General features: G+C 42.3%; 1 protein-coding gene and 1 non-coding gene across 6 annotated transcripts in view; both read left to right on the top strand.

Annotated features, from left to right (window-relative positions):
- The window catches only part of Ano2 (anoctamin 2), a 320,900-nt gene that overhangs the window by 156,122 nt on the left and 139,198 nt on the right, over positions 1-25,580 (top strand). For all 5 annotated transcript variants that reach the window (XM_085839879.1, XM_085839877.1, XM_085839878.1 and 2 more), the window contains 2 exons: positions 3,426-3,508; positions 11,041-11,148. In XM_085839879.1, the coding sequence (XP_085696005.1) occupies positions 3,426-3,508; positions 11,041-11,148 (191 nt within the window). The remainder of the gene's footprint in view (positions 1-3,425; positions 3,509-11,040; positions 11,149-25,580) is intronic.
- LOC115031351 (U6 spliceosomal RNA) lies at positions 14,824-14,930 on the top strand. The gene has a single exon (XR_003836992.1). It is a non-coding gene; the product is annotated as a U6 spliceosomal RNA (small nuclear RNA).

Genomic DNA, 25,580 nt, shown 5'->3' with positions numbered 1-25,580 from the left:
TTATGTGATTATGTATTTAGGTGGAGCAGCCAAGCGCCTTAGGCATGATTGCCTACAAATTACAATTAAAAATTATAGTAATGCCTCTCATTACCATGATTATTATGATTAGTGGCACAGTGTCGGGTGGCCCAGGCTTGTCAGGAATGGGATGGAAAGGAGAAGTTCTGAGCAGAAAGAGGCTCAGGTCAGGAGACAGTGAGATGAAGATGCTTGCATCATGAAGACACTAGTCTGCAGAGTCCCAGCCTGTCAGAATACTCAGCCCAGAGCACTGCAGATCTAGCATTAAACTGGCGAGAGAACGGAGTCCTAACTGCAATGAGAAAGAGCTAGGCTCATAGCTCTGAAGAGAGGCAGATAAGGCTGTGCTATGGGTTAGACAGTCTTCAAACCATCTCCACTCTGTTCCTTGTCAGTGGTGAGTCCCAAAGCCATTGACTACAGAACTGGCTGATCAGACCATCCACCCCACTTCCATGAACAGGCTAATTTGGAGTTGTGTGCAATTCTGCACCTCAGCGGCAGAATTTCCACAGGCAGAAATTTGTTACCAATAAAAGCGAAGGCTCTGAAGTTACAAATGGTATCTTTCATTAGTTTTAACAAGAATGGATTCAAGGTCCATATTTACTAAGTGTTCCCTGAAGCCAATGCTCTTAGCCACAGTGGTGCCTTGTTACTTTAGGCATGCTGCTTAAGTGGTACCCTCACCTGGGTGAAATAATACTCACTGACGTATTCCCGAGACTTAGGATGAGTCTCGTGTGTAAAGCAGATAGCTTAGTCCCTAGCGTAGGTGTTGTACTGAATGAGCTGGCGCTCCCTCCCCTGAAGGACACCTCTTCTCATTATCCTCTGGCTTCTCTTCTGCATCTTCACAGTCAGCCTCCCTCTTTCCACGGAGAGGCTAGTTGATCAGCACTCCGAGTTCCACCCTATGTATGTCTTCTGCAGGCACTGCAGAGAGTAACAGGGCAGTGTCTCCAGACCAAAGTCAGTCTCAGGAGGGAAGAGGCACTCACAGGAACAAAGCTTCAAGTTCACGGGAGAGAACTACACACGGTGGCAACATGATGTAGCTACAAGCAAACACATGCACCTTTGAGTAGCTGCACATTTAGCCTGCCCAAGATTATGCTCGTTTCTGTGATGTGCCAGAGTTAAATACAGGTGGTCAGGATCTCAGGGAGCAGTTTTAATCTAGTAACAGCACCAGAGACCTGACATGGCAGCCAGAAACCCATCATGGTGTTCAGTGAGGGACACCTGGCTGGTAGCATGGACAAGGCAGAGCTAGAGAGATGACTCTGGGGACTGTCACATCCCTTCCTTTTTAAAATGTCCAGACATGGAGATAGGATTGGGGGGGATGACTTGAGTTAGGCCAGGATAGGATGAAAGAGGAACCTGCAGGGTGAGATAGGAGATGGGGATGTTGAATGTGGAGGGGACAGAAAGCAAGTAGAGCAGGAGTGTAGTTGGGAGGCATGTTGGCAAATGATGGAAGAGGTCCAGATCAAGGTCCGAGCTAGACAGGCATAGTTCAGTATCCAGAGAGAGTGGAGAGCCTAAAGATCCATGACCAATTCAGATGCAGATACTCAGCCAACCATCACACTGAGCCTAAGGACCCAATGGAAGAGCTAGGGGAAGGACTGAAGAAGTTAAAGGGGAGTGCAACCCCATAGCAAGAACAATATCAACTAACTGGACCTCCCAGAGCTCCCAGTGACCAAACTACCAACCAAAGAGTATACAGGGAGGGATCCATGGCTCCAGATACATATGTAGCAGAGAGTGGCCTTATCTGACATCAGTAGGAGGGGAGGCCCTTGGTCCTGTGGAGGTTTGATGCCCCAGGGTAGGGGGATACTAGAGTGGTGAGGCAGGAGTGGGTGAGTGGGTGGAGGAGCACACTCATAGAAGGAAAGGAGAGGGGGGAGAAGGAGGATGGAATGGGGGGGTTGTAGAGAGGAAACTGGGAAGGTGGATATCATTTGAAATTTAAATGAATACGACAATAATTAAAAAAAAAACTCCATGAGTTTAGTCAGGGGAATTCATTTTCCCTCTTCCCAACCTGCTGTCCTTGCCAGAGTCCATTGATAGAATCCACTTCAGATGCCTCCTCCAGCAGAAAGCATTCCTCTCTGGATGCCCACAGCTTTTGGTCTATGTTGTTCCTAAGACCGTGATTGCTTCATGCTTTATATGATGAACAGCTCACTAGCAAATCCATCTAAGCTAGACCACAGTGTCTGAAGGGCTTTGTTTAGTGCAGAGATTTTAGTGTGGATCGGGTATCTCTGAAAAGTTAGAAGCTGACTGGTGCTTGCTCAGAACAGGAGAGATTTCTTATAAGAAAGTGAGAGCAGGGCTTATGTAAGTTGGGTGGGGGAGTATCGAGAGTGATGACTAAGCTCCAGGCAGAAACAATCTGCACAGGCAAGATGAGGCTTATTAGAGAAACTACAAACCCTTGTGTAAGTCAGCTTCCCATTCAACTTCAAGGAGAGGGCGCTTACTTGGGCTCGTGGTTTCAGAGGTTTAAACCCAAGGGCTGCTCCATTGCTTTGGACCAAAGGAAAAAGGAATGTCATGACAGTAAGAGTGCGTAGTGGAGGCTTCTCCTCTCATGGTGATCAAGGAAGCAAGGAGAAAGGGGTGGACTAGGAGATCTGGGGACAAGATCCTTGTGATTTACCCCAGGGACCCATTTCTTCCTGTATCACAATTTCTATTATAACTCTTCTCCTATATTTCTATCATAATTCAATAGATCATAACATTATGAACCCACCAGTGGACCAACTCATTGATGAGATCTGAGTCCCCGTGACTCAATCATCACACCCCAAAGCCAGTCAACTGGCAACCAAGTCTTTAGCATGTAGCTATTGTGTGATAGTTTAGATACAAGGCTTTATTTTCCTTATCCTTCAACATTTCTTTCATTTCTTGACATGAATGTCCTTTTTTTTTCCCAGAATCTGGAAGTGGAGAAAAATTCATCTGTGTCTTTTTAATATAGTCATATACAATGTAATAATGTGACCATCAGTAAAAGGTCACACATACAGAATAACCCCTTAGGAGAATATTGTTCAGTGATCTGTCTAGATAGATATAGTCTATTATGTTTAAATGATGACAAGATTGTCTGATGATGCAGGTTCCAGACTGGCTCCTCTTTTGTAAGTGGCAGATGAGTGTGCATTTCTAGGCACTCAAGGATGTAGAGTGTTTTAAATAGCTCTAAACAGAAAGCCACAAGGCTTAATGCTTTAATAAGAGTTCTTAAATTTGTATTCTATGAACTGTGTATCCCAACTGTTCTGTTAAAATGAAAGACTACCCAGAATCTACAATTCAAAAATAATTGGTTGTTTTCCTTTTTTTTTTTTTTTTTTTTTTTTTTTAAGCTACCATGTTTCTGGAAAACTGGAAGAGACTCCAGATGCGGTTGGGCTACTTCTGGGACCTGACTGGGATTGAAGAGGAAGAAGTGAGTCTTCTTGCACACTTCCCTGGGCCCTTGATTTTCTTTGATTCTAGAACTAGATGATTCGGATTGGGACAGTCACATACAGTTTGCCTTCTCATCAGCTGTCACTGGCTGGGTCTCACATGGCTTGTTGACTATGTCATGGTTTATATGCACCATTGGGAGTTCAAATGCTTCTTCCTCATTTGAGTTGTTAAGGTCTAGGGTTTGGAGAAGGCAAGAGAGCCCAGTAGCCTACTTTGTAAGAAGAGATGGCACAGGATTCACAATCAAGTGGCAGCAAGCGACCTTGAGTCCATGAAGCCAGAAAAGAGGGAGCCATTGGTTTAGAGCTGGGACATGTCAGAATGCCCATGAGCCTATAGAACATCAAGGTAGGGAGGTTTGGGAGATATATATGAGGGTTTCTGGGGCAACTAATAAAGATAGACCCACTAAGTGACTTTGTCAGGGACCAGTAGACTGTGTGAATTGAGAGAATGAGCCAAAGGCAAAGGGTAGATTCCTTCAAAGTTTAACTTTTGTGGGTAGATGATATTTAAGGCATATTAAAATGTACGCCTTCCTTTAAGGTATGTTACAACATAAGCCTTCCTTTATAGCTCTTTTGAAAATTAGCACATGAAAATTGGTCATGGTTCTGAGGAGGTGAATTTGCAAGGGTTACTAGTACTGGATGTTGCTCATGGCTGAAAGGTCAAAAGTGAGTATTAGCTAGGAATTTTTGGTACTGTGGGTGCTTTAGGTGACAGTAGGGGACTGTATCTGGAGGGTCCAGGGACCATTCCATTGTGTGAGAACCCACGTGGAGGGCTAGCCACAGATGTTATGGTGGCTCCTGGAGAATAATCCTCCTCCTTACTGTCCCATGGTGACTGGCATGCTTTGCCTTGGGCTCTTACTGTAAGGCCCTGATATTTTAAGAGAAAAATAAGCGAAGTTTCCAATTTAGTCTTTTTTTTCGAGCCCATGTTGCCCCAAGTCTGTAGCATGTTATCATTTCATATCTTTAATGCTATAATTAGTCAGCTTGCCTTTGAACAGATGGTCTGAGAAGTGGCAGAGGCTGTATGGCAGCTCGTGGAATGGAACCTACCAATCCAGGGCATGTTGATTAAGTGCTCTAAAGGGAGATGCATGCTAATGTAGCTTTTCCTGCCTGAAATGGGCTTTCAAGGTCTGGAGACATGGAGATGGTGTTGAAGAGCATTAGCTACTCTTCCTGAGGACCTGAGTTTGATGCCCATCACCTATGTGGCAGCCCGTGACCATCAGTAATGCTAGTTCTAGAGGATGTGACTCTCTTTCTTCTGGCCTCCATGTTTACCAGACATGGAGGTAGTATAGAGGATACTTGTGCAGGCGAAACACCCATAGGTATAAAATAAAAAGAAAATTTAAAATAAAAAGGGGAGCTGGAACAGCCTGTACCCTGTCCTACTACATTCCGTACTTGGATATGCATAAATGAACCCACCTCATTCCAATCCTTCCTGCTAAGCATCAGATCTGGGATCAGTACCATCACTGGCTCAGCAGCAATGGCAAACTATGCATATAGATTATGCCTTCCCAGAGATTCAAATTAGCTGGGAGATAGGCAGCAAAGAATAGCAGAGATTATTGTAATTTTTAGAGATCACTGACTGGCATGTGTCCCCAACAGAAAGAACTGTGGAAGTTAGCTGTGGGAGATCCAGGCAGGACACATTTATCCTATTAGACCTTCTTGATTTCAAAGCATAGATAAGGAATTAGAGAGAGGGGGGAGGGAAGGAAGGAGGGTGAAGGGAGATGTGGTTGGGTATGGGGATGTGGGTGTAAGGACTTCTTATACTTTTAATGCCAGGAGCTAAGATGTCTCCAAAGGAGGGGAGAAGAATCACAAAACCTATGTGAGGTACACACAAACTGGCTCTCCATTAGAGAGGACAGGCCAACATGTTTGCAGACAGAAAGGCATCACTGATGGCTCAGTGTCCTTGAAATCCCTGCTCTAAGCCCCTAGTAGGAGTGGGATTAGGTTCTACTTTTCTGGAGCTGAGTTTCCTGTTCTCCGATTAACTTAAAGAGCCACAGCAGCTTTCTGGGATGTACATAAGTGAGGAACTTCTGTGCAGGCCAAGTGGGACCTGGCCAAGGCTGGCTTTGCTGTGACATGGGAAATGTTCCTAGTGGGGTTTCTGTGTGAGGTTGATTCTGTGCCTCACATATGTGTTGCCTGGGGCCAGTGTAAGTGAGGGAAAGAGAAGTCAGGCTCAGCTTTGTCTTCAACACATTCTTATGTTCAACTATGACTGGAGTGAACCTAAACTCTCCATTCAGTTTTGAACGTATATATGCCTTAGTCATGTATAATTTCCAAGCTTGAGTATGGAATATGGAACTTAGTTCCTGAGCTGCAAAGGGTTGCATTCAACGGGTTGTTGCTTGGTCGGTAAATATTTAGGCTAAAGGTCAGAGTATTACACAGAACCTTCTTCTAGCTAAGATAGAAAGAGCAAATCCTTTCTAAAAACATGTTGGGGACCCCTACGGAAGAGTTAGGGGATGGCAACCCCATAGGAAGATGAACAGTGTCAACTAATCTGGACTCTTGGGAGCTTCCAGCGACTAAGCCACCAACCAAAGAGCATACACGGGCTGCTCCGAGGACTCTGGCAAATATGTAGCAGAGGGCTACCTTGTCTGGCCTCAGTGGGAGATGATGAACCTAATCCTGTAGACACATGATACCCCAGGGTAGAGGGATACTGGGGGCACCCTCTCTGAGGTGAAAGGGAGCAGGAATTAGGGGAAGAACCCTGAGAGGGGAGACCTGGAGGGAACAATATTTGTGATGTAAATAAATAAAATAATTAATTAATAAAAATACATGATTTTAAGTGCTGAGGTGTAGCTCAGTAGCAGGACACTGGCTCAGTATGCACAGGCCCTTTATTTCCAGTCGCTTTCACCAAACGAAATCTTGTAAAGAAAAATCTGGGATTTGAAGACTTGCCAAATTTTAATTGGCAAAAGAGGGAATAAGAGGCACCCCAAGAAGGAATCAACAATCAGGAGTCTGATCTAAGAAGATAGGGGTGTAGATCAGAAATGGACAGATGCCTAGAAAGGCCCCACAATGGGGTGGGGGGTGGGGAGCCAGGGAAGAGGAGCTGATAGGAGACAAAGGAACCAATACCATCCAGTGGCCACATCAGGACTGGCATTGATTGTTTATCTGTGCCTCCTGGGAAGGAGTGGAGGACAGCTAGGTAAGGTATGCATGACTGGCATAGGAATCCTGGGGTTTAAACAAATGGCTGCATATTGAAGCATGTTTAATTTATGCTATGAGTGGCAGGAGAGATGTGGGTATTAGTTGGGTGTTGGGGAGAGGAAGGGAGATGCCTCAGAAGACCAGCAATGTTTTGTGCTTTAACCATTGCCTTCTCCCAGGCTCAGGGATCCCCTCAAGGTGCTCTTTTTCCCTGTGGTCTTCACCAGGAAACACACACCTGCTCAGAGGAAAGGCTGGAGTACACACACACACACACACACACACCGTAGCCCATTTGTCCCTGTTTCTTATACATGGGGTGTTCTCAACATGTAGGAGTGGAATAAACAGGCTGGCACAGGTCCAGTATATAAATTTGGATACAAATAGACAAATGGTGGAATTTATTTTCTTATGAGGGCAGGAGATGGGTGGTGCACAGCCAATCCCTAGGATCATCTTACAGGGCCAGTGCAGTACCTACAGAACAGACAGCACCAATGGACTGACTGAGGATGCCTTTGGGTCCAGTGTACCTTTGTTGCATCTTTGTGGCCCACCAGACCTCTGGTGTCTCTGGCCTTGATGTAGGATCATTATCTCAGTACCCTCTCATGCTTTTATCACATAAAGCCCAGTATTGAGGGAATGTGGATGTCTTGCCCATCCATCTTTCTCTGACTGCTCACCCATCACACCAAGTCTGAAATGTCCTCAGAAGCTTCCTGTTGTATAGAAAACAGGATGCTCTGTCATCTGTTCAGTCCTTAGCTCATATCATTATCCTTGTGGATACCTACCTGGAAATCAGACCTGTAGTCTGTCCAGAGCCCATTTCTGCTCTTCACTGACTGTTCCCACAGAATTCTTTCCTCTAATCGCCATGTAACCTGCTCCACTCCACTCCACTCCACTCCACTCCACTCCACTCCACTCCACTCCCTTCCATTCCATTCTATCCTTCCTTCCTTCCTTCCTTTTTCTTCTTTCTTTCTTTCTTTCTTTCTTTCTTTCTTTCTTTCTTTCTTTCTTTCTTTCTTTCTCTCTCTTTCTCTCTCTCCTTTCTTTCTTTCTTTCTTTCTTTCTTTCTTTCTTTCTTTCTTTCTTTCTTTCTTTCTTTCTTTCTTCCTTCCTTCCTTCCTTCCTTCCTTCCTTCCTTCTTTCTTTCTCTCTCTCTCTCTCTTTCTTTCTTTCTTTCTTTCTTTCTTTCTTTCTTTCTTTCTTCCTTCTTTCTTTTCCTTTCTTTCTTTCTTTCTTTCTTTCTTTCTTTCTTTCTTTCTTTCTTTCTTTCTTCCTTCCTTCCTTCCTTCCTTCTTTCTTTTCCTTTCTTTCTTTCTTTCTTTCTTTCTTTCTTTCTTTCTTTCTTTCTTTCTTTCTTCCTTTCTTCCTTCCTTCCTTCCTTCCTTCTTTCTTTTCCTTCCTTCCTTCCTTCCTTCCTTTCTTTCTTTCTTTCTTTCTTCCTTTCTTTCTTTCTTTCTTTCTTTCTTTCTTTCTTTCTTTCTTTCTTTCTTTCTTTCCTCTTTTCCTCTCTCTTTCTTTTTTATCCCAGTGAGATGTTACCTTCCTTAGCTTGACTTTCTCTGATGCTCCACTCAACATGATTTACTCTTTCTGTCTTTCTTATTTGTCCCTAGTATTATTAATTTCTTCCTGATACTTCATCCAGTTAAAGATAAGCACCATGAAAGGAGTGCCCTTGTTCATAAGATCATCCTGTAGCCTCAGTGTCTGGAAAGGAGAACCAGGCATGGAGATGCTTGCTAGGCCCATGTTGAAGAACTTTGTTGAATGAATCTCTATAAAGAAAAACCATGGGTTTGAAGACTTGATCAATCTTAATGTCAAAGAGGGAATAAGGGCATCCTCAAGTAGGAACCAGCAATCAGGGTCCTTATTTGGGAAGTTAGGGGTATAGATCAGAAATGGCAAGATGTCTAGAAAGGCCTGGTAACTGGAGGAGGCAGCCAGGGGTGAGAAGGCAGAAAGGGACAATCAAAACAAAACAAAACCACACACACACACACACACACACCAAAATAAAAAAAAAACCCAAAACAACAAAAACTCCAGCGGCTAGATCAGGGTGGGCACTGATTGCTTTTTCCTGTCCCCTGGGAAGCAGTGGAGGAGTCCTTGTGGAGAGCTGACTAAAGGATGCTGTTGGGTCCAATGTACTGTCCTTCAGTCCTGACTGACCTCAGATCACCCAAGTCCCATCTGAGTCTGGCTTGAAGCCTTTGTTTAGGCCAACTCCCGAGGAGGCTTCCAGATGGAAACAGCTTCTGGAAAGACTGTATATTTGTGGAATTTGGCATCTGATCTGCATCTATGGAGTTTATGCTTAAGGACTGTTATGTTGACCTGCCTATGGCTACATGGGCTCTATTCTGATTGGCCCATGAGCTCATTTGCTCAGCTGTTGAGGGAGTCCAACACCTCCTCAGGTCTGCTTGGGCAAACAGGGAGATCCTTATGTGATCTGCCTCAGCTGAATAAAAGACAACTGGGCTCTGCGTGCTAAAAGGCTGGGCCTCTAAATGGAAAGATGTGGCTTGAATTGGGGTGAGGTGGGTCACAGCCACAACCATTGTGAATCTAGAGGTTGGGATCATCTTTCCTGTCATCATGGGAGAGCCCAGGACTTTCCCTTAATCCCTTTACATGAGGAGAAGAGCTCCTGGGATGTGGCAGGGGTTAGGATACACATTACGGCACGCAGCAGATGGTGCTGCAGCTTTTAATTCTGATCTTCCATTGGAGTAAGAAAGAGGCAGAATGAAGGGGTGCCATGGTGGAAAACTTCAACCTATATTTCCCAATGTCTTCCACCAGAATCCTAATTGTTGCTGTCAGAGCTGTTCTGCATGAAAGGGTGAACTCAAGAATATTGGAGAAGTGTCTTTACCAGAGCTCTTTCTGGTACTTTCAGAGAGTCTCAGAAGGGTGATTTCTTGGGAGACGTTATCCTGGAAGTCTCCTTTTAGCTGGAACTCTCTTGGAGTGCACCTTAGGAAATACAGCATTGGAGAGCTGGAAGTGAGCCTCAGCTACAGTTAGAGACCTCCACATGCTCTGTGTGGTACCAGTCATTGTGGGAAACAAAAGAATAGAAAACAGATAGTCAGTCCTTCGAAGAGAACACGATGCTTGTATGGGTCTAGTCAGAGGGAGAGGGTAAAATGTGTGATGTAAGCTATATATCTGTAGGAATTTGGAGAAGAACTTGGCTGGTGGTTCATCGCAGTAGTTAGAGGACTCCTGGAAGGGACTGTGTGATGTGGGAGGCCCCAAGAAAGCACTTAAATAGCATTGCCCACCATGATGCTATGCTCATTGCCCACCATGATGCTATGCTTACTAGCCAGAGGCTAGTAAGGTGTCTAGCAGTTGGCCTCTAGTGTCTCTGACATATAGGTGGTTAAGTGCTAGGTGAATAGCACAATGCCCTGCACCTGAATTTGTGCTTAGGGAACATCAGAATGTGGGCAAGATCATGAAATCCTCATGCCTTCAGAGTTCATCTTGAAGCTAGCTGTTGTGGGAAGGCCTAGAAGAGAGGCTTGCTGCCCTCCGCTACGTCCCCTATAAAGTAAGCTGTGTCCGAAGTGATTTGATAATGATCCTCTTGATTCATTGGGAGTTCTTTCTTATGCCTGGTGATTGATAATGCAGGTTGAATTGGCAGAATAGCTTAGTGACATATCAGTATTTGCATGTTGCTGTATTCACCAATGAATTGCTCATCTATACTGCTCAGACAAGTCCAAACAATGAATTTTAAGATATACTCCACGGCCATTGATGTTATTGGATATCATTTTAGCATGCAGAATCATGGCACAGAGTTTTGTTGCTTCTCCAAACTCCCAGCTGTGCGCCAAAACCCTTTCTATTAGGAACTGGGTTCCTTGTAGGTGAGCTTGAGGCTTAAGGGCAGGGGCCTCTGCCAGTGTCATACTGTTCTGCAAAACATGTAGCTTCTGGTTGTATCAGTTTTCCAGTTAACATCTTTTCTCTCCTTTTTCAACACCGGTGCCAACCCCAGGAACGTTCCCAGGTTTGGTTCTCAGTGTGACAATAAGTGTCCTGTGTCTCACAACATTGTGTCCTTGTTATAGAGTCCTTGTAATTGTGTCACGTGGCAATTCATGTCTGATGATGTCCATTCCTAAACCCAGTTCGATGTATTTGTGGTGTCTGGTTCTCATCCACAGGCCCAGGTCACTCTCCATCCTGTTTACTAACTCTGTTTACTGACTCTCTGGTGTAGGAACACTCGCGGCCTGAATATGAAACCAAAGTACGAGAGAAACTGTTAAAGGAGAGTGGCAAGTCAGCGGTTCAGAAGCTGGACGCAAATTCACCTGAGGATGATGAGGTGAGAGGGGCTGCTCATAGCCTTTGTTGCTGTTAGTGCCTGTTGTGCTATTTGGGAATCTTAATGATGGGACACTGGCAGCAAAAAGAGTGAGCTTGCACAGAATGGAATGCATGCTTGATGTCTGTGATCCTCCTGTAGCCAGAGTCCCTCATGGCAAGTAGATCCACTGAGGTCCTTGTGGTACGACTGTGTGGACAAAATGGGAGAGCATGTCAGAGAAGAGAAAACCCATCTCAAGGCCATCCTGTGGACAGCATTTCCTAAGTCCCCACTACACTATACTATACTACACCCTCCCTGGATTCTTGTCCTAAGTGCTGCTGTCCTAAGTGCGCTGTCTTCACATTTATCCTCGTGAAAAATCTACAAGGCTGGTAAATGATATGAGAAGGAAAGCTGATGAAGAAAAGGTATAATTAAAGATGACATCAGTGGCTAGTAGTCTCACAGTCAATACATGTGACTATGCCAAGAGTTCTGACCTTTGCCTCTGCATTTAACCATCATGCCACACTGTCCTCTGAATGCACTGGGGAAATCAAAGGATAAAGCAGAAAATGGTCCTTAGGACCCACAGGGGCAAATGCATGCCTGTATTTGCTTGAGTTAGTTACATGGTGCTCGTACATTTCATTCTTCTGGGTAGGCCACAGGAAGAATGCAGTGTTAAGCATGTTCTCTTTCTGAACTTAAGGAATTGTAGTGATTTGTGAAAACACTTGGTGTATATGAGTGTGTGTGTGTGTGTCGGGGGTGGAGGGGGTCCTCCTTGGCAGTACCTGTCTCTGAGTGCCACCCTGATTTTAAATCAAGATCCTGTGTTTATATCATTCCTAAATCTGATTTCTGGGGAAAAAAAATCAACAAGAGTGAAAAATCTGTTGTTTTTCAATGTGTCTTTTCTTCATCCTGGATATAAATTCAAATTTCATTATATTTTATATTCTTTAAGTTGCAACCATTCATGTTAACATGCAAATTTATGCAAATATGAAAACAGAAGAATGTGGTGTTTTTGAGCCCAGAATACTAGCATTAAGAGAGAGAGAGGGAGAGAGAGAGAGAGAGAGAGAGAGAGAGAGAGAGAGAGAGAGAGAGAGAGAGAGAGAGAGAGAGAAAATAAGACTTAAATAGAAGGGGGTGGGGGTCTGTTATTTTTTTCCCCTTCTTTATACTAAGAGAGAGCCCAAGAACATCAATTCTTTGGAGAAGAGTGAATTTGGTCTCAGAAGTCTAATCATCACCGCCACCTTCATCACAAGCCACTCTCTGCAACTTTCTTTCTTACTACAGAAAAATATACAATGAATCATTTTATGGACATCACATAGAACTTTTATTGAACCAGTGGCTCATTACATTTTTAAAAACAATTCCTTACTATTTTAATTACAAATACGTGTGGACATGTGTGTGAATGCAAGTGTCTTCAGAGGCCAGAGGTGTCTGGCCCTCCTGGAGCTGGTGTTACATGTGGTTGTGAACTGCCTGACGTGGGTGTTGGGAATCCAACTTGGTTCCTCTAGAAGATGAGGAAGTGCTCTTAACTGTGGAGCCATCTCTGCAGCCCCTGACTCATTTAATTTTAATTCCATAGACGGGAACACCAATGAGCTGGAATTGTGTACAGTGGGGTTGTGGTTCTAATATAAATATTGCTTGAATATATATGCATGATAGGTCAAATGACTTTCGGGAACTATGAATAATTAAAAAACATCTGAATGCATTATGAATGATGCATATGTTTATGTTGTAGCATTCAGCATCTCTTTTCATTACCCTGTCGAGAATGCAAAGTTCACGGCATCTAATGCCTTATGGGCAATGGGAGGAAATGCGTTTCCCAGTGCACAGTGTGAAATAAACATGGCCTGTGCTTGATTGTCAGGATCCTTCTCATGTTCTTTTAACTCTGATAATATTGTAACTGCTTCTTCCTTTGCTATAAATCTAACCATTGATGGGTGGTAGTAATGGTGGACATGTTGCTGCATTTATATCTAAGGAGAGGATGCTCCTCTTGTCTGGAGGAAATAGTTGTGGTCAGCCTTCACTGCAGAACATGCACTGGGGCATCAGGAGTATGAGGTGGCTATGGCAGGCATCTGAGGAGCAGACTGGAGTTAGGAACCAAGGTCTAGCTGGGCTTGGATACCCTTCTCTTACCCCAGTGGTTCACCTGGACAGCCACCTCATGGGTACCCTGAGACTCCATCTTTTGCCCAGACCCACCTTCCTCTGGAGTGATAAAAACCCTCCCGGCTTACTGAGGCTCAGATGGGAACTTGCTAAGACCGAATAGTTCTTTGTCAGGGAGCCAGCCATTGGTTCTGTTTAACTCAAAGGCCCACTTTTTTTTTCTTCATTTAAAAAGTTTGAACATATCATGTACATTTAAAATGGAGATTTAATTCTCATACTTTAAAGTTCACCCTGGTTTGATCTGGACCTAGTGACATATACAGGTTTGGGAGGCAGAGGCAGGAGGATTAGGAGTTGGAGGTCACCTTCCTCCAGTGTTTAATGAGCTCCAGGTCAGCCTGAGCTGCACAAGACTTAGTCTTTAAATACCAGAAAACAAAGCAGAGCCTAAAACTCACCCATTCAGTTCAGTAGCTTTCAATACCAGCATGGATTTCTGCAGCTGTTCTCCACAATGCATCTTCAAAGCAGTTTTATTGTTTCAACTAGAAATCCTGTACCCAGCTGGGAATATAGCTCATCGGAATGCTTGTCTAAAATGTACAGGTCCCAAGGTTCACTCCTCAGCACCGCAAAGCAAAGCAATACGAAACAGAACAAAACCTTGAATAATGTTTTTAAAAATGTCACCATACCCAGTTGCCAAGCTGTGGAAAATAATTAACTTTTTTTTTTTCGGTGTCTTGAGATCTGCTGTTCTGGAAGATTCCTGCAAATGGGATCACTTAACATGCCGTATTTAGCTTTTCACTTTAGAAAGTGACCCACATCATAGCTTATATCAGCATCTCATTTGCTTTTATTGCTAAACAGTGTCCCATGCTTGGCATTGGTTCATTTTATTTACCTGTCCATTGATTGATATAGATGTTTGAGTGGTCTTCATTTTTCCAATTAATTATAAATTCTCATGCTATGAAGATTGGTGTCTGATTTTTATTTAGCTATGCATTTATATTTTCATATATGTGTATATATCTAAGATAGGATGACTGGGTGATATGTTAAGTTTGTGTTTGGTATTTTGAAGATGTTATTTCCCAAGGTGGATGCATTATTTTATATATTCCAACCTTGTGGTAAGTGGCTATGGCCTGTCCACATCATACAGATATCCTGTGTGCTTTAACTTTACTCACCATACTGATAGGAAGTGGTATTTCATTGCTGTTTCGATTTGCATTTCTTTAATGAGTAATGATGACAAACATTTGCTTCTATGTGATTGGACATTTCTATGACTTCTTTAGTAAATTGTCTGATTAAATCCTCCACCTATTTAAAAATATGGTAATTGGGTTTTCTATAAAATTATGGGTTTTGTTTTTGTATATTCAGGATGGTAGTCCTGTATCAGATAATGTAGTTTATGTTTTATTTTATTGATTTTTATATTTGAATCATATGTTATCTATTTTTCTTTTGTCAGTTGTACTTTTGTCTCATTGTGTAAGAAATCATTGCCTAGTGCTCGCTTCAGCAATACACACACATTCTAAAACTGGAATGATATAGAGATTAGCATGGCCCTGTGCTAAGATGACACACAGATTCATCAAATGTTCCTTATCTTAAAAATTATTGCCTAACTCAATGTCATGAAGAGTTTTAAGTTCTAATGCTTATACATACATAGGTTTATGAACATTTGGGTTAATTTTTGTATGTGATATAGAGAATCTAAATGAATTTCTTGCTTATGAATACTCTGTTGTCTAGTAAAGGAATATTTTGCTTATTGAATTGTTTTGACATTCTCATAAAAATTAACCTACTATAAATGTCTGATGTAGACAGTCAGATCTATTCCACTGATCTACATGATGTTGGATAAAAAGAGTAAGAATGGAATTCTCTTGTCCTTGATCTTAGAAGAAAAAAATCATCTTTCATCTTTAAGTACATTGTTAGCTATATCCATTGATTAATAAAAACAATAAATTTCCCCAACAACAATGAATATCATATTACAATGACACTCATTTGCAATGACTTGTCCATATTATACTAAAGTGTTAATGATGTATCCTTTTCGAGGAGGGCCAGCATAGGGAGGCCAAGAGGTTAGCACAGTCCAAGTCAGAACCTGGACTGACAACACTGTCGCCATGCCCCTACTGGGGCTCTCCTTTGCCCTTTTATCACAAGGGGAAGTTGGACATTAGAGCCTCTGCCCTGCTGAGAGTTGGTGATTGTCTTCGCTCGTGGTGCCATGATGCGGTGTCTCATCAACCCATCATAAAAACGGGATCGCCCATTATGTAACTTTCATATCGCTAAGACTGGATGAAAGTTCACCCAAGTCCTTCTAAACTTAGCCTATGCATCCTTTTCTTAAATAAACTTTGTATTCTGATATAGCCTGGAAGCAAACTCATTCTACATAGAGCCGTGGAGAGGACCATGACACAGGAACTAATTGTAAAGGTGTTAGGAGAGGTGGTGCTGAGGCAAACAGGGGACCCTCAGGTGAGGAGAGATTAGCAGCAGTTGGGAGTGGCCACCACTTCCTGCTGGAAGGACAAAAAGTAGGGTGGCACCATCAGAACCTGGAGTCATGACCAACCCAATGGGAACTAGAACCCTGCAGGGAAGGCAGCCCCCCTGAAGACACAGTTAACAGCAGAGAGAGCACTGGGAAGATTTACCTCAAAACTCCCAAGGCTTCAGATTTCTCCCAGAACCTCCCACTAATACAGTATAAACAAAGGTCAGTCAAGAGGTCATTCTGGGAATCGTGGGTTTTAGAAATCAATACCCTTCAGCAGGGAGCAGAGATGCGTGTGGTGGGGTGAGGGGGTTGGGTATCACAGTAAGGGTAGGTCTGAGAGCATGTGTCAGAACACTGGTATGAAAGACCAGTCAATATGTTGATCTGGTTCTAAACTCTGTAGCCACAGACCATGCACATCTGGGCCCTGGCCTGGATGCCAAGGTGGGAGATCATTAGAAACTAGAGAGTTAAACCTTTGGAGGAAACACAAGAATGCTCAACACTAATATTATGAATGGATACATTAAAGAATCACTTATTCAGACTATTCCCAAGCCATTGAGCAATTAAGAATATTTATGTAAGTGACATAGAGAAGAGAGAGTGGGTGTGGGGATGGGGGACTTTAAAACAAAATCCTATTTAACTAGGTGCAGGAGTTACCTCCTAAAACTTGTCACCCAAATATTTACTAAATGTGGTTGCAGGACCCATCCCCCAGCCATGTCTGGCACTACCTGTGATGTCCTAGGCCATGAATATTTTATGGGGAAACCCTGAAACTAAGGGGACCTGGGCCAGGAGGAGGCACATGGACAGACAGGTGTTAATTTACTGTTCTGTGTACCACCCTGGGGACAGTTATTTCTAAAGAAAGATCATCAAAAGTTAAGGCATTGAAACATTTACGACATGTGCCTCTGGCAACAAACAACAAACCTGTGGAATAAATTACTCAAAAGCGTACAGCCTTCAACATGGCTGGGGCAGCAGCACCCGGAAGCTGAATGACTAGGACACAGGGTGGAGGGGCCTGTCTGACTCTCTTACTGTGGGCCAAGGTGGAATGCATTCAGATTTCCATGCAGGCTCTTGATTGTTGAATGCTCTACAGCTCAATGATCCCCTGAGCCCTGTTCTGAAAAGTTAATTACTATGTGAGGGTCAAAACAGAGTAAGATATTTAGTTTCTTCTTGGGGATTAAGAAGGTCTCTCATTGGCCTCTGAGAAAGAGACTCAGTTTGCCAAAGATTGCCATAGAGAAGAGAGGATGAAGCCTGAGACTGGATCTGTCTGTGAGATCTTTCCCTTTCTGCCTGCACCTAACGTCTTTCCTCATCTTTCAGATCTGAGTCTCTTGGGGATTTTAGGCATTAAGGGAGGTCTGAATCATACTTCTCATCTAACTGGCCTTATGCACTGAAGGATGATGGCCTCCGACCTGAAGGACATTTGAGATAGGATCAGTATCTATGACTCTTAGACCTATCCCTGAGCTCAGTGGATAAGCTCTGATGTCTTAGGAGCCTGGGGCAATTATCCCGCTTCTCTTGAGATTCTTCATAGTTGGTGAGGAGGATGTGGCAGCAGTGTCAATACCAGGCTGACACGGGAGCTTATACAACAGAACCATTACTAAAGGCTGCATCCTGGTGATTTTATATACTAACTGTTTCTCATTTCTATTCATATTTAAATGTTTGATTTTGGTTCCGGCTCTTCTTTCTCATACTTTCTTATTCTGTGACTCTCCTCTGTCATCTCTCATGGAGTGTGGCTTCCACTTCTCACCTCTGGAACCATTTCCACAGAGAATTTCTAGCCAAAAGAAATTGCTTCCCAAAGATGCAGAGTGATAGATGGAATAAAGGAACTGAATGAGGGTGGTCAGACCTGTTTGGTTATAGTGTGTGTGTGTGTGTGTGTGTGTGTGTGTGTGTGTTCCCTGGATCTGAACTTAGAACTGAATTGTTTACCCATTTTAGTCATTGGTGGGCTATGCATAACTCCATCAGGTAAAAAGAAGGCTGGGGAATGTAGTCCTTGGCAGGGAGCCTACAAGCCACAGAGCCTTGCCACCAAAGAGATATTCTCTTCCTCGGTGGGAAATGGTGAAGGGAATAGAATGTGGTGATGAGACGGGTTCAGATTTGAAAAGGCAGCAGGTGATTCTGACTGACTGTTACCTCTTGAGAGTCTCTTGTAGGAAATGAGAAAGGAAGGAATGATCTGGAAAAGGGACATGCTGTTATAAATCTGTGAGTGAGGAGAGGTCCCCATGCATTCGTGGGGTCTCCACAGTTCCTAGCTGGCTCCTTCAGGAAGTACATCCCCTTCACTGAAGCTTGGGACTGACACTTTCTGAACAGGGTTCAATGTCATTTTGAGGCTATAAGTAAAATAGTATTTGTATTAATAAATTTGTTCTTTGAGATTTCATACATGTTTATAATGCATTTTGGGTTATCCCCATTATCCCTCTCACTCCATACAAATCTCTTTAGTATATTCATGTCTTGTTTTGTGTCCTACAGAGTTTAGAAGGACCATCAGTATGATCCTAGGTTTGAAACTACCTCTTAGAGCTTGGAGGGACACCCGTGGTTACTTATACACATGGATACTATGCCTCCCTGTCTCTCAGGATCTTTGGTTGCCATAATTCAGCAGTAAGTGCTAATGCCCATGAGTACCACCCCCATCCATAGCTGATTATTGGGCAGACCCAGTTCATTCAGACCCAGCACCAATGAACACTGCTGTCATGTGTTCACTTCCTACTTGGAAGATGGCATCTTACAACCCTCTTCCTGTCTTCTGGCTCTTACATTCTTTCTGCTCTCACCCATGCAATGTTGTTGAGCCTAGTGAGTTTAATTGTAGCCTTTCTTTGTGCTTATAAGCATAGATATTTGAGTCTATGTTAGTTTATCCAAATAGCCATAGGTGATTCCCTCTCTGGGGGATACCAAACCTGTCAGTCAGGAGAATTCTTTTCAGGTTTATAGTAGTTGGCATGTGTTGCCTCTTGTGGAATGGTCCTCAGATAATTATAGAGTCATTGGTTACCTCCACTACAGTCATGCCATTGATGCAGCAGTGGGCACATCTTGCCTGGAAAGTTGGTGTTTGCCTTAGTTTGGATTTTACTGTTGTGAACAGACACCATGATCAAGCCAACTTGCATAAGGACATTTAAGTGGGACTGGTTCAGAGGTTCAGTTCATTATCATCAAGGCTGGAGTAAGGCAGCATCTAGGCAGGCATGGTGCAGGAGGAGTTGAGTGTTCTACATCTTCACCTGAAGGCCACTAGAAGACTGACTCCCATGTGGTTAGGAGGAGGGTCTCAGTACCCACCCTCATAGTGACACACTTCCTTCAACAAGGTCACACCTTCTCCTACAAGTCTACGCTCACTCCAACAAGGTCACACCTCCTGATAGTGCCAATCCCTGGGCCAACCGTATTCAAACTACCACAGTATTGTAGTTCAGAGAGTTCACAACTGGGTAAGAAGTCTGGTCTGTTACTGTCCCTGCAGTCTGAATAGTGCTGGCACTCTACAGGCTAGGCAGCAGTGTGCAGTTCCCAGCTTAGTTTCAGTTAGATTTCTCTAAATCTTGCATCCATGGTATGTGGTGGTTTTAGCAATAAAGTCATATCAACTAGTGGTGATGGTGAAATGGCAAGAGCCTGTATTGTTTTGTGGCATTCTGGGGCCATTGCTGGCCAACAGTTCATATGGAGGTATCCCTTATCTGTCACTATGGTTTTTGTTTAGGGACTCATTACTTCTAGGGTCATCATTATGTACTCTAATAGGGTGTTTGCCTCTAAATTTTTAAAAAATTGGGCAACTGGATTGATTTCCAGGTGGCTGTTTCATAGCTTGTTTATTTAGATTAACTGTCTCCTGCCCTCTTTTTCATCTCCCCATTCCCCAACTCCCTTTCCTGTTTGAACAGTATTCCTCAATCCACCCTAATTTTACCTATGTGGCACTCCCATCCCTTAAAGGAAGTCTTCCAAATGCCTCTTTCTAGTTTCTTGGCTTCCATAGATAATCCAAGTTAAACACAAAACTAGAGTCAATACTAGGATCTACACATTTGAGAGAACATGTGGTGTTTGTCTTTATAGGCCTTGTTTAACTTGCTCATTGTAATCTCATTCAGTTCCATCCATTGACCTGTAAATTTCATTTTTATTTATAGCTGAATAAAATTCCATTGTGTGTGTTCTACACTTTATCAACCCATCAATTGATGGATATCTAGGTTTATTTCATTTTCTAGCTATTGTGAATAGAATTGCAAAGAACACAGATAGCAAGTGTATCTGTAGGATATAAATTTGAGTATATACCAAGGAGTGGTAAGGTTGAGTTGTATAGTAGTTCTGTTTCTTCTTAGGAACTTCCATGTTCATCTCCATCAGCGTGTGCTCCCATCAGCAGTGTAGTGAGGTTATCCTTTACCCACATACAAGTCAGCATGTTTCGTCACTTGTATTCTGATGGTCATTCTGGCTTGGGTGAGATAGACTCTTAAAACTAGTTTGACTCTACATCTCCGTGATGACTATTGAAAGCTTTGAAGAATGTTTCCTAACCATTTGTATCTCTGCTTTGTAGAACCCTCTGTTCAGTTCCACAGCCTATTTTTTAATTGGGTTGTTTGTTTTCTTGGAGTTTAGTTTTTTGAGTCCCTTGTATATTCTAGTTACTGTCTATCAGATGTATAGCTGGCAAATATTTTCTCCATCCTCTTGGCAGCCTCTTCCCTCAATTAACAGTTTTCTCTGCTATCGAGAAGCATTTTAGTTTCATGAGATCCCATATGTTGATTGCTGGCCCTATTTCTTGAGCTGGGAGGGTCTTATGCAGAATCTGTACCTATGCCTGCCTATGAAAGTGTGGTCGTTACTGTCTCCTCTAGCAGCATCAGGGGACTGGGCCTGGCATTTTGTGTTTTGCTCCATTTGGTGTTGAGTTTTATAACTGTAAGGGGTATATCTACTTTCATTCTTCTGCATGTTGATATCCAGGCTTCTCAGCTTCATTTGTTAACGATGTTCTTTTTTTTTTTTTTTTTTTTTTTTGCAAGTGAAGCTAGAGTTGTGTGGGCTTATATCTAGGATTTCTTTTCCTTTCCTTTATATGTGTGTGTTTGGTGGCATAATGCTTTTATTGTTGTGGCTCCATGTATAACTTGGACTCAAGTATGGTGATACCTCACTCAGTACAGAGTTTCCAAGATTGCTTTGTCTACCTTTGTTTCTTTGTGTTTTCATATCATTTTAAATTTTTTCTATGTCTATAAAGAATTAGTGGAATCTTCCTTGGCGGCAGGGGGTGGGGGTTACTGCATTTGTGGATTGCTTTTGGTAGGGTGACTATTTTCACAATATTAACTTCCTGACCTGTGGCACTCTTTCCATCATCTGCTGTTCTCCTTTATTTTTTCCTTCTGTGTCTTGACCTTTATTGAGGACATCTTTCATTTCCTTTGTTAAATTCCCAGATTTTTATTGTTTTGCTTGACTATTGTGAATGAGGTTATTTCACTGATTTCTGTTTCAGTGTGCTTGTCATTGGTATATATATAAAAAAAACCTACTGCTTTTTAATGTATTAATTTTGTTTTCTACCACTTGGCTCAGTATTTAACAGCTCTGAGAATTTTTTTTGGTAGAGTCTTAGGATCTGTGATATCTAGGGTCATATCAACTGCAAATAGGGATATTTACGTCCTTTTTCCTATTTGTGTAGCTTTTATTTTCTTCTCTTGTATAGTTCTCTGACTAAAATGGCAAGCACTGTATTGGATAGAAAGTTGGAAAGATACTCTTGTGTTGTTGCTCATCTAAGTGGCAAAGCTCTGAACATTTCTCCAGTGGGATGATTTGGTTACAGGTTTATGATAGGCAGGCTTTATTATGTTGAAGTGTACCCCTTCCATTCCTAGCCCTCCCCATGACTTTTATCATGGAGAAATATTAGATTTTGTCAAAGGTCTTTTCTGTATCTGAGATGATCATGTGATTTCCATCTTTGAGATCATTTATATAATGAATTTTGTTTATTGATTTTTAAATATAAAACTATCACTGTACACTTGAAATGAGGCTTAACTTGATTGTGGGTAACTGATCTTTTTGGTGTGGCCTTGAATTCCATTTGGTAGTGCTCTAATCTACTGAGCCATAATGTGAGACATCTCTCCAGCCCCACAGTGGATTTTCCTCCTTCCTGTTTTGTGCAACAATTCAAGTGGTATTGATGTTAGTTATTCTTTGAAGAGCTTGTAGAATTCTGAAATGCACCCATCTTCTCCTGGGTTTTTTTGGTTAGGAGACATTTTATTCCTGTTTCAGTCTCATTGTTGGTTATAAGTTTATTCAAATTACATTGAATGTACCTACTTAATTGTTTTTGAATTTTATTTATATCTATAGTTGAGTCTCCTTTTATTGTCTCTAATTTTGTGATATCTGTGAGGTTGGAATTCATCTTTACAGGCCCTTCTGGCTTTAAAAACTCCCATTACACACTCAGCTGTTGTTCTATGGCTCTGCCTTTACATGAGACTTAGTTCTTCTCTCTAGCAGCTTTTACTATCCTTTCTTGATTCTAGTGTTTTAATTGTGTGTTGTCTGGAATTTCTCTTGGGGGCTTGCATGCATATATATGTATGTGTGTGTGTATAAAAATGCATCATTTTCTTTGTGTGAATGACCCAGTTCCCCTATCTTCTGTTTAACTCTGAATATTCTGTTTAACCTACGACCCATTTTATTGATGAGGTTATCCATGGAACTTTTTATTTGAGTAGTTAAAATTTTAATTACTGTCTTCATTTTGCTTTATCTAATATTTCTATCTCTTTATTAATTTCTACTTTTGTATATTTTTGGTTGCTTGTGGCTTAGGGTGCTAGCTTATTTCTGTGTACTCCTGGTTCATTCAAGTGTTTGTGTCATCTTTAGGTTCTCTGCATTCTTTGACCGTGTCTGTAATTGTTTGTTTGAATTCTGAGTCTTGAATTTTGTCTAAGTTGTCCTGCCTGGAGGTCATTACTATAGAACTGATGATTTATTTTTGTGTGGAAGGAAACATATTGGCTTGATTTTTCATACTGATTTGTTGTTGTTGTTGTTGTTGTTGTGTTGGTGTATAAGATCTGGGAATCTTGAGTGGACTTATTGTTTGTATCTTCTAATATACATTTCTAGTCTACCTGGATGGAAGCTGGAGGTGTGGAGTAGACTGAGAAGACTGAGGGAGACTTGAGCTGGCTGAAGTGAGTCAGGTTAAGGTCTTCCAGGAAGAGCTTTTGGTGCTAGATTGGTTGAACAGGGCACCCAAGGCAAAGGAGAGGATACATGCAGGGCTGTGTGTGTGTGTGTGTGTGTGTGTGTATGTGTGTGGTGGTTTGCATGTGTGCATGCTCACATCCATTGTGGTCTATGCTTCTGGGTAAAGCTACATGTGATGATTAGACTGGACAGGGCTAGCTCTCATGGTGGGGGTGTGGCTGTAGGGGATCAGAGGGGTTGATGCTGTCTTTCTATGCTGCTGTGGGCTGGGACACACATGGTGGTTAGGTAGGAAGAAGCTTCAGAGCCAGAGGAGGGATCATAGGTGGTTGGGATGGAGTGGAGACCTTCCCACCCTGGTCCATGCCAGATTGGACCATATGTCATAGGTAGTTTTAATTGAAATTGCCCTTTGTAACTGTTTCTTATAGTAAAATAGAAAATATGTAAGACTATTTTTTCTCTAGAAATCTAACAATTAAAATAAAGCAAAATATCCCTAGATCTCATATCCTCTTAATATTTGTCACCTAGAAGTAGCCATAATTATCTCATGTCATCTTAATATTTGTCACCTAGAAGTAGCCATAATTATCCTCTTAGTTTTACTCTTCCCACACTTTTTAATGCATTTTATGATTGACTTTCTATTTGCTCTAGCAGCAAAGCACACATGTGTATACACATACACATATTCTTATGTAAGAAAGCCTTGGATAAATGATTCCACAAACCATGGTTCTTAAACTGCACTCAATGCAACCCATGGTGCACAGCGACATCACAGAAACGATACTGGCTTTTAAACACCTTTGAGGGAGGCACTATCCTTGACAGGTTCCACACAACTGAGCCTGTGTTACATAGTACAATGTGTCTCAATGGGATTGTGTTTTAGTAAAGCCAAGTGGTCGGAAGTCACATTATAGGACTTACACAAGCTCTGCAATAGATCAAGAAGCACAGGCTGTATCCCATTTGACTCCAAGGTTGGAGAACTTAGGGAATAGTCAACAGGTGCACACATGCTATAAGTCAATAATTAAGGATGAAATAAAATAGTATTTATTTCTATTTGTGTATATTTCCCCCAATGACTATTAAGTTGTCAGGATATAAATACTTATGAAGTTGTTTGCACTTAACTCCTGAGTAAGTCCAACTTTTAACCTAGAGGTAATGCATAAAAGTCACTGAGACATTACAGGCACGGTGAATTGAGAAAGTCTGGGAATAGCTGCATAAAGAACTTTCTATGTTTAACCGAGATTTAAGAGTGAAGCACATGGCCAAGAGCAGAAACGTGTACAAATATAAACACTGAATTTCAAAGCTATGGCAATTTATTTGGAGGTGACAATAGACTGCACCAAACTGAGGTGGTAAAGTGACAGGTGGCTGGCTTCTTTTCCATCTGCTCTTGGGGTCCTGCACTGACTTCTCTCTTAGGTCTTCAAGTAGATCTGTGCTAGCACTTTTTCTTGTCTTTAATGCCCCCCTCCTCATTTGTGCATGTGCATGTGTGTATTAGTGCAAACATGTATGCATTTGTGTGTACACGTGTTCATGTCTGAAGGTCCTGGGGGGTTCTGGTTGTGGACATCTTTTTAAACCCTTAGGACATCGCCTTACTTACAGTCTCCAGGGCAGCTTGGATTTCATGGATAATGATGCCAAGGAAGCATAGAATGTGTCCATAAACATCTCCCTGTGTGTAGCATGTCAGTTATTCATTCCAAACAGAGGCTCCTCGGGTGGCCCAGGCCATCAGTTTGAGACTCTGGCCCTCTTCAGCTGACAGCCCATTCTCAGCCTCAGCAGTTCTGGCTAAAATAAGACTTTCTCCTCTGCTCATTGTATACATTTCTACTGGGCTGTATCTAAATTAAGAAATTACAAATAAGGACAGCTCCAAGGCCTGGGCTATGAGGAGAAGTTAGAGAAGGATGAGAAGTTCATGAAATGAGACAATGGCTGGAGACAAGCTGTGGATAAATATACCCTGTAAGCTGGGACAAGGCACCCACAGGATGGCACTTGAGACTTGATGCTCACAGCTCTTCAGAAAACAGAAGGCCAAATATGTTCAATTACAGGGAATGCTGGAGCAGTGTAGCTGGTAACACAGGCCAGCGCATACCACTGGGATGTGTGATGTTAGCCACTATTGACTTGCAGTTTGGACTTTTCTTGTTTCAGTTTAAATGATTTTTCCATATACGGCCTGGAACATGTAAATTAGATTTTGTCTTTTGCTGTTAGGGCCAAGATCATTATTTCATTCCCCCAGAATTCACTGGAAACACAAACCCTTCAAGTTTTCTTGTTCTCTCTTCCTTGATGTGCCAGAAGCTCAAAAGTGCTGGGTGAACAGTTCCCTCTGGAGTCAAAAGGTGTTTTAACTCTGGTT

Source organism: Mus caroli, unplaced genomic scaffold (genome assembly GCF_978045245.1).
Source record: "Mus caroli unplaced genomic scaffold, Mus_caroli_1 scaffold_7, whole genome shotgun sequence".
NCBI lineage: Eukaryota > Metazoa > Chordata > Mammalia > Rodentia > Muridae > Mus > Mus caroli.
The sequence above is the reverse complement of the archived record's forward strand: the minus strand, read 5'-3'. Positions and strand labels throughout refer to the sequence as shown.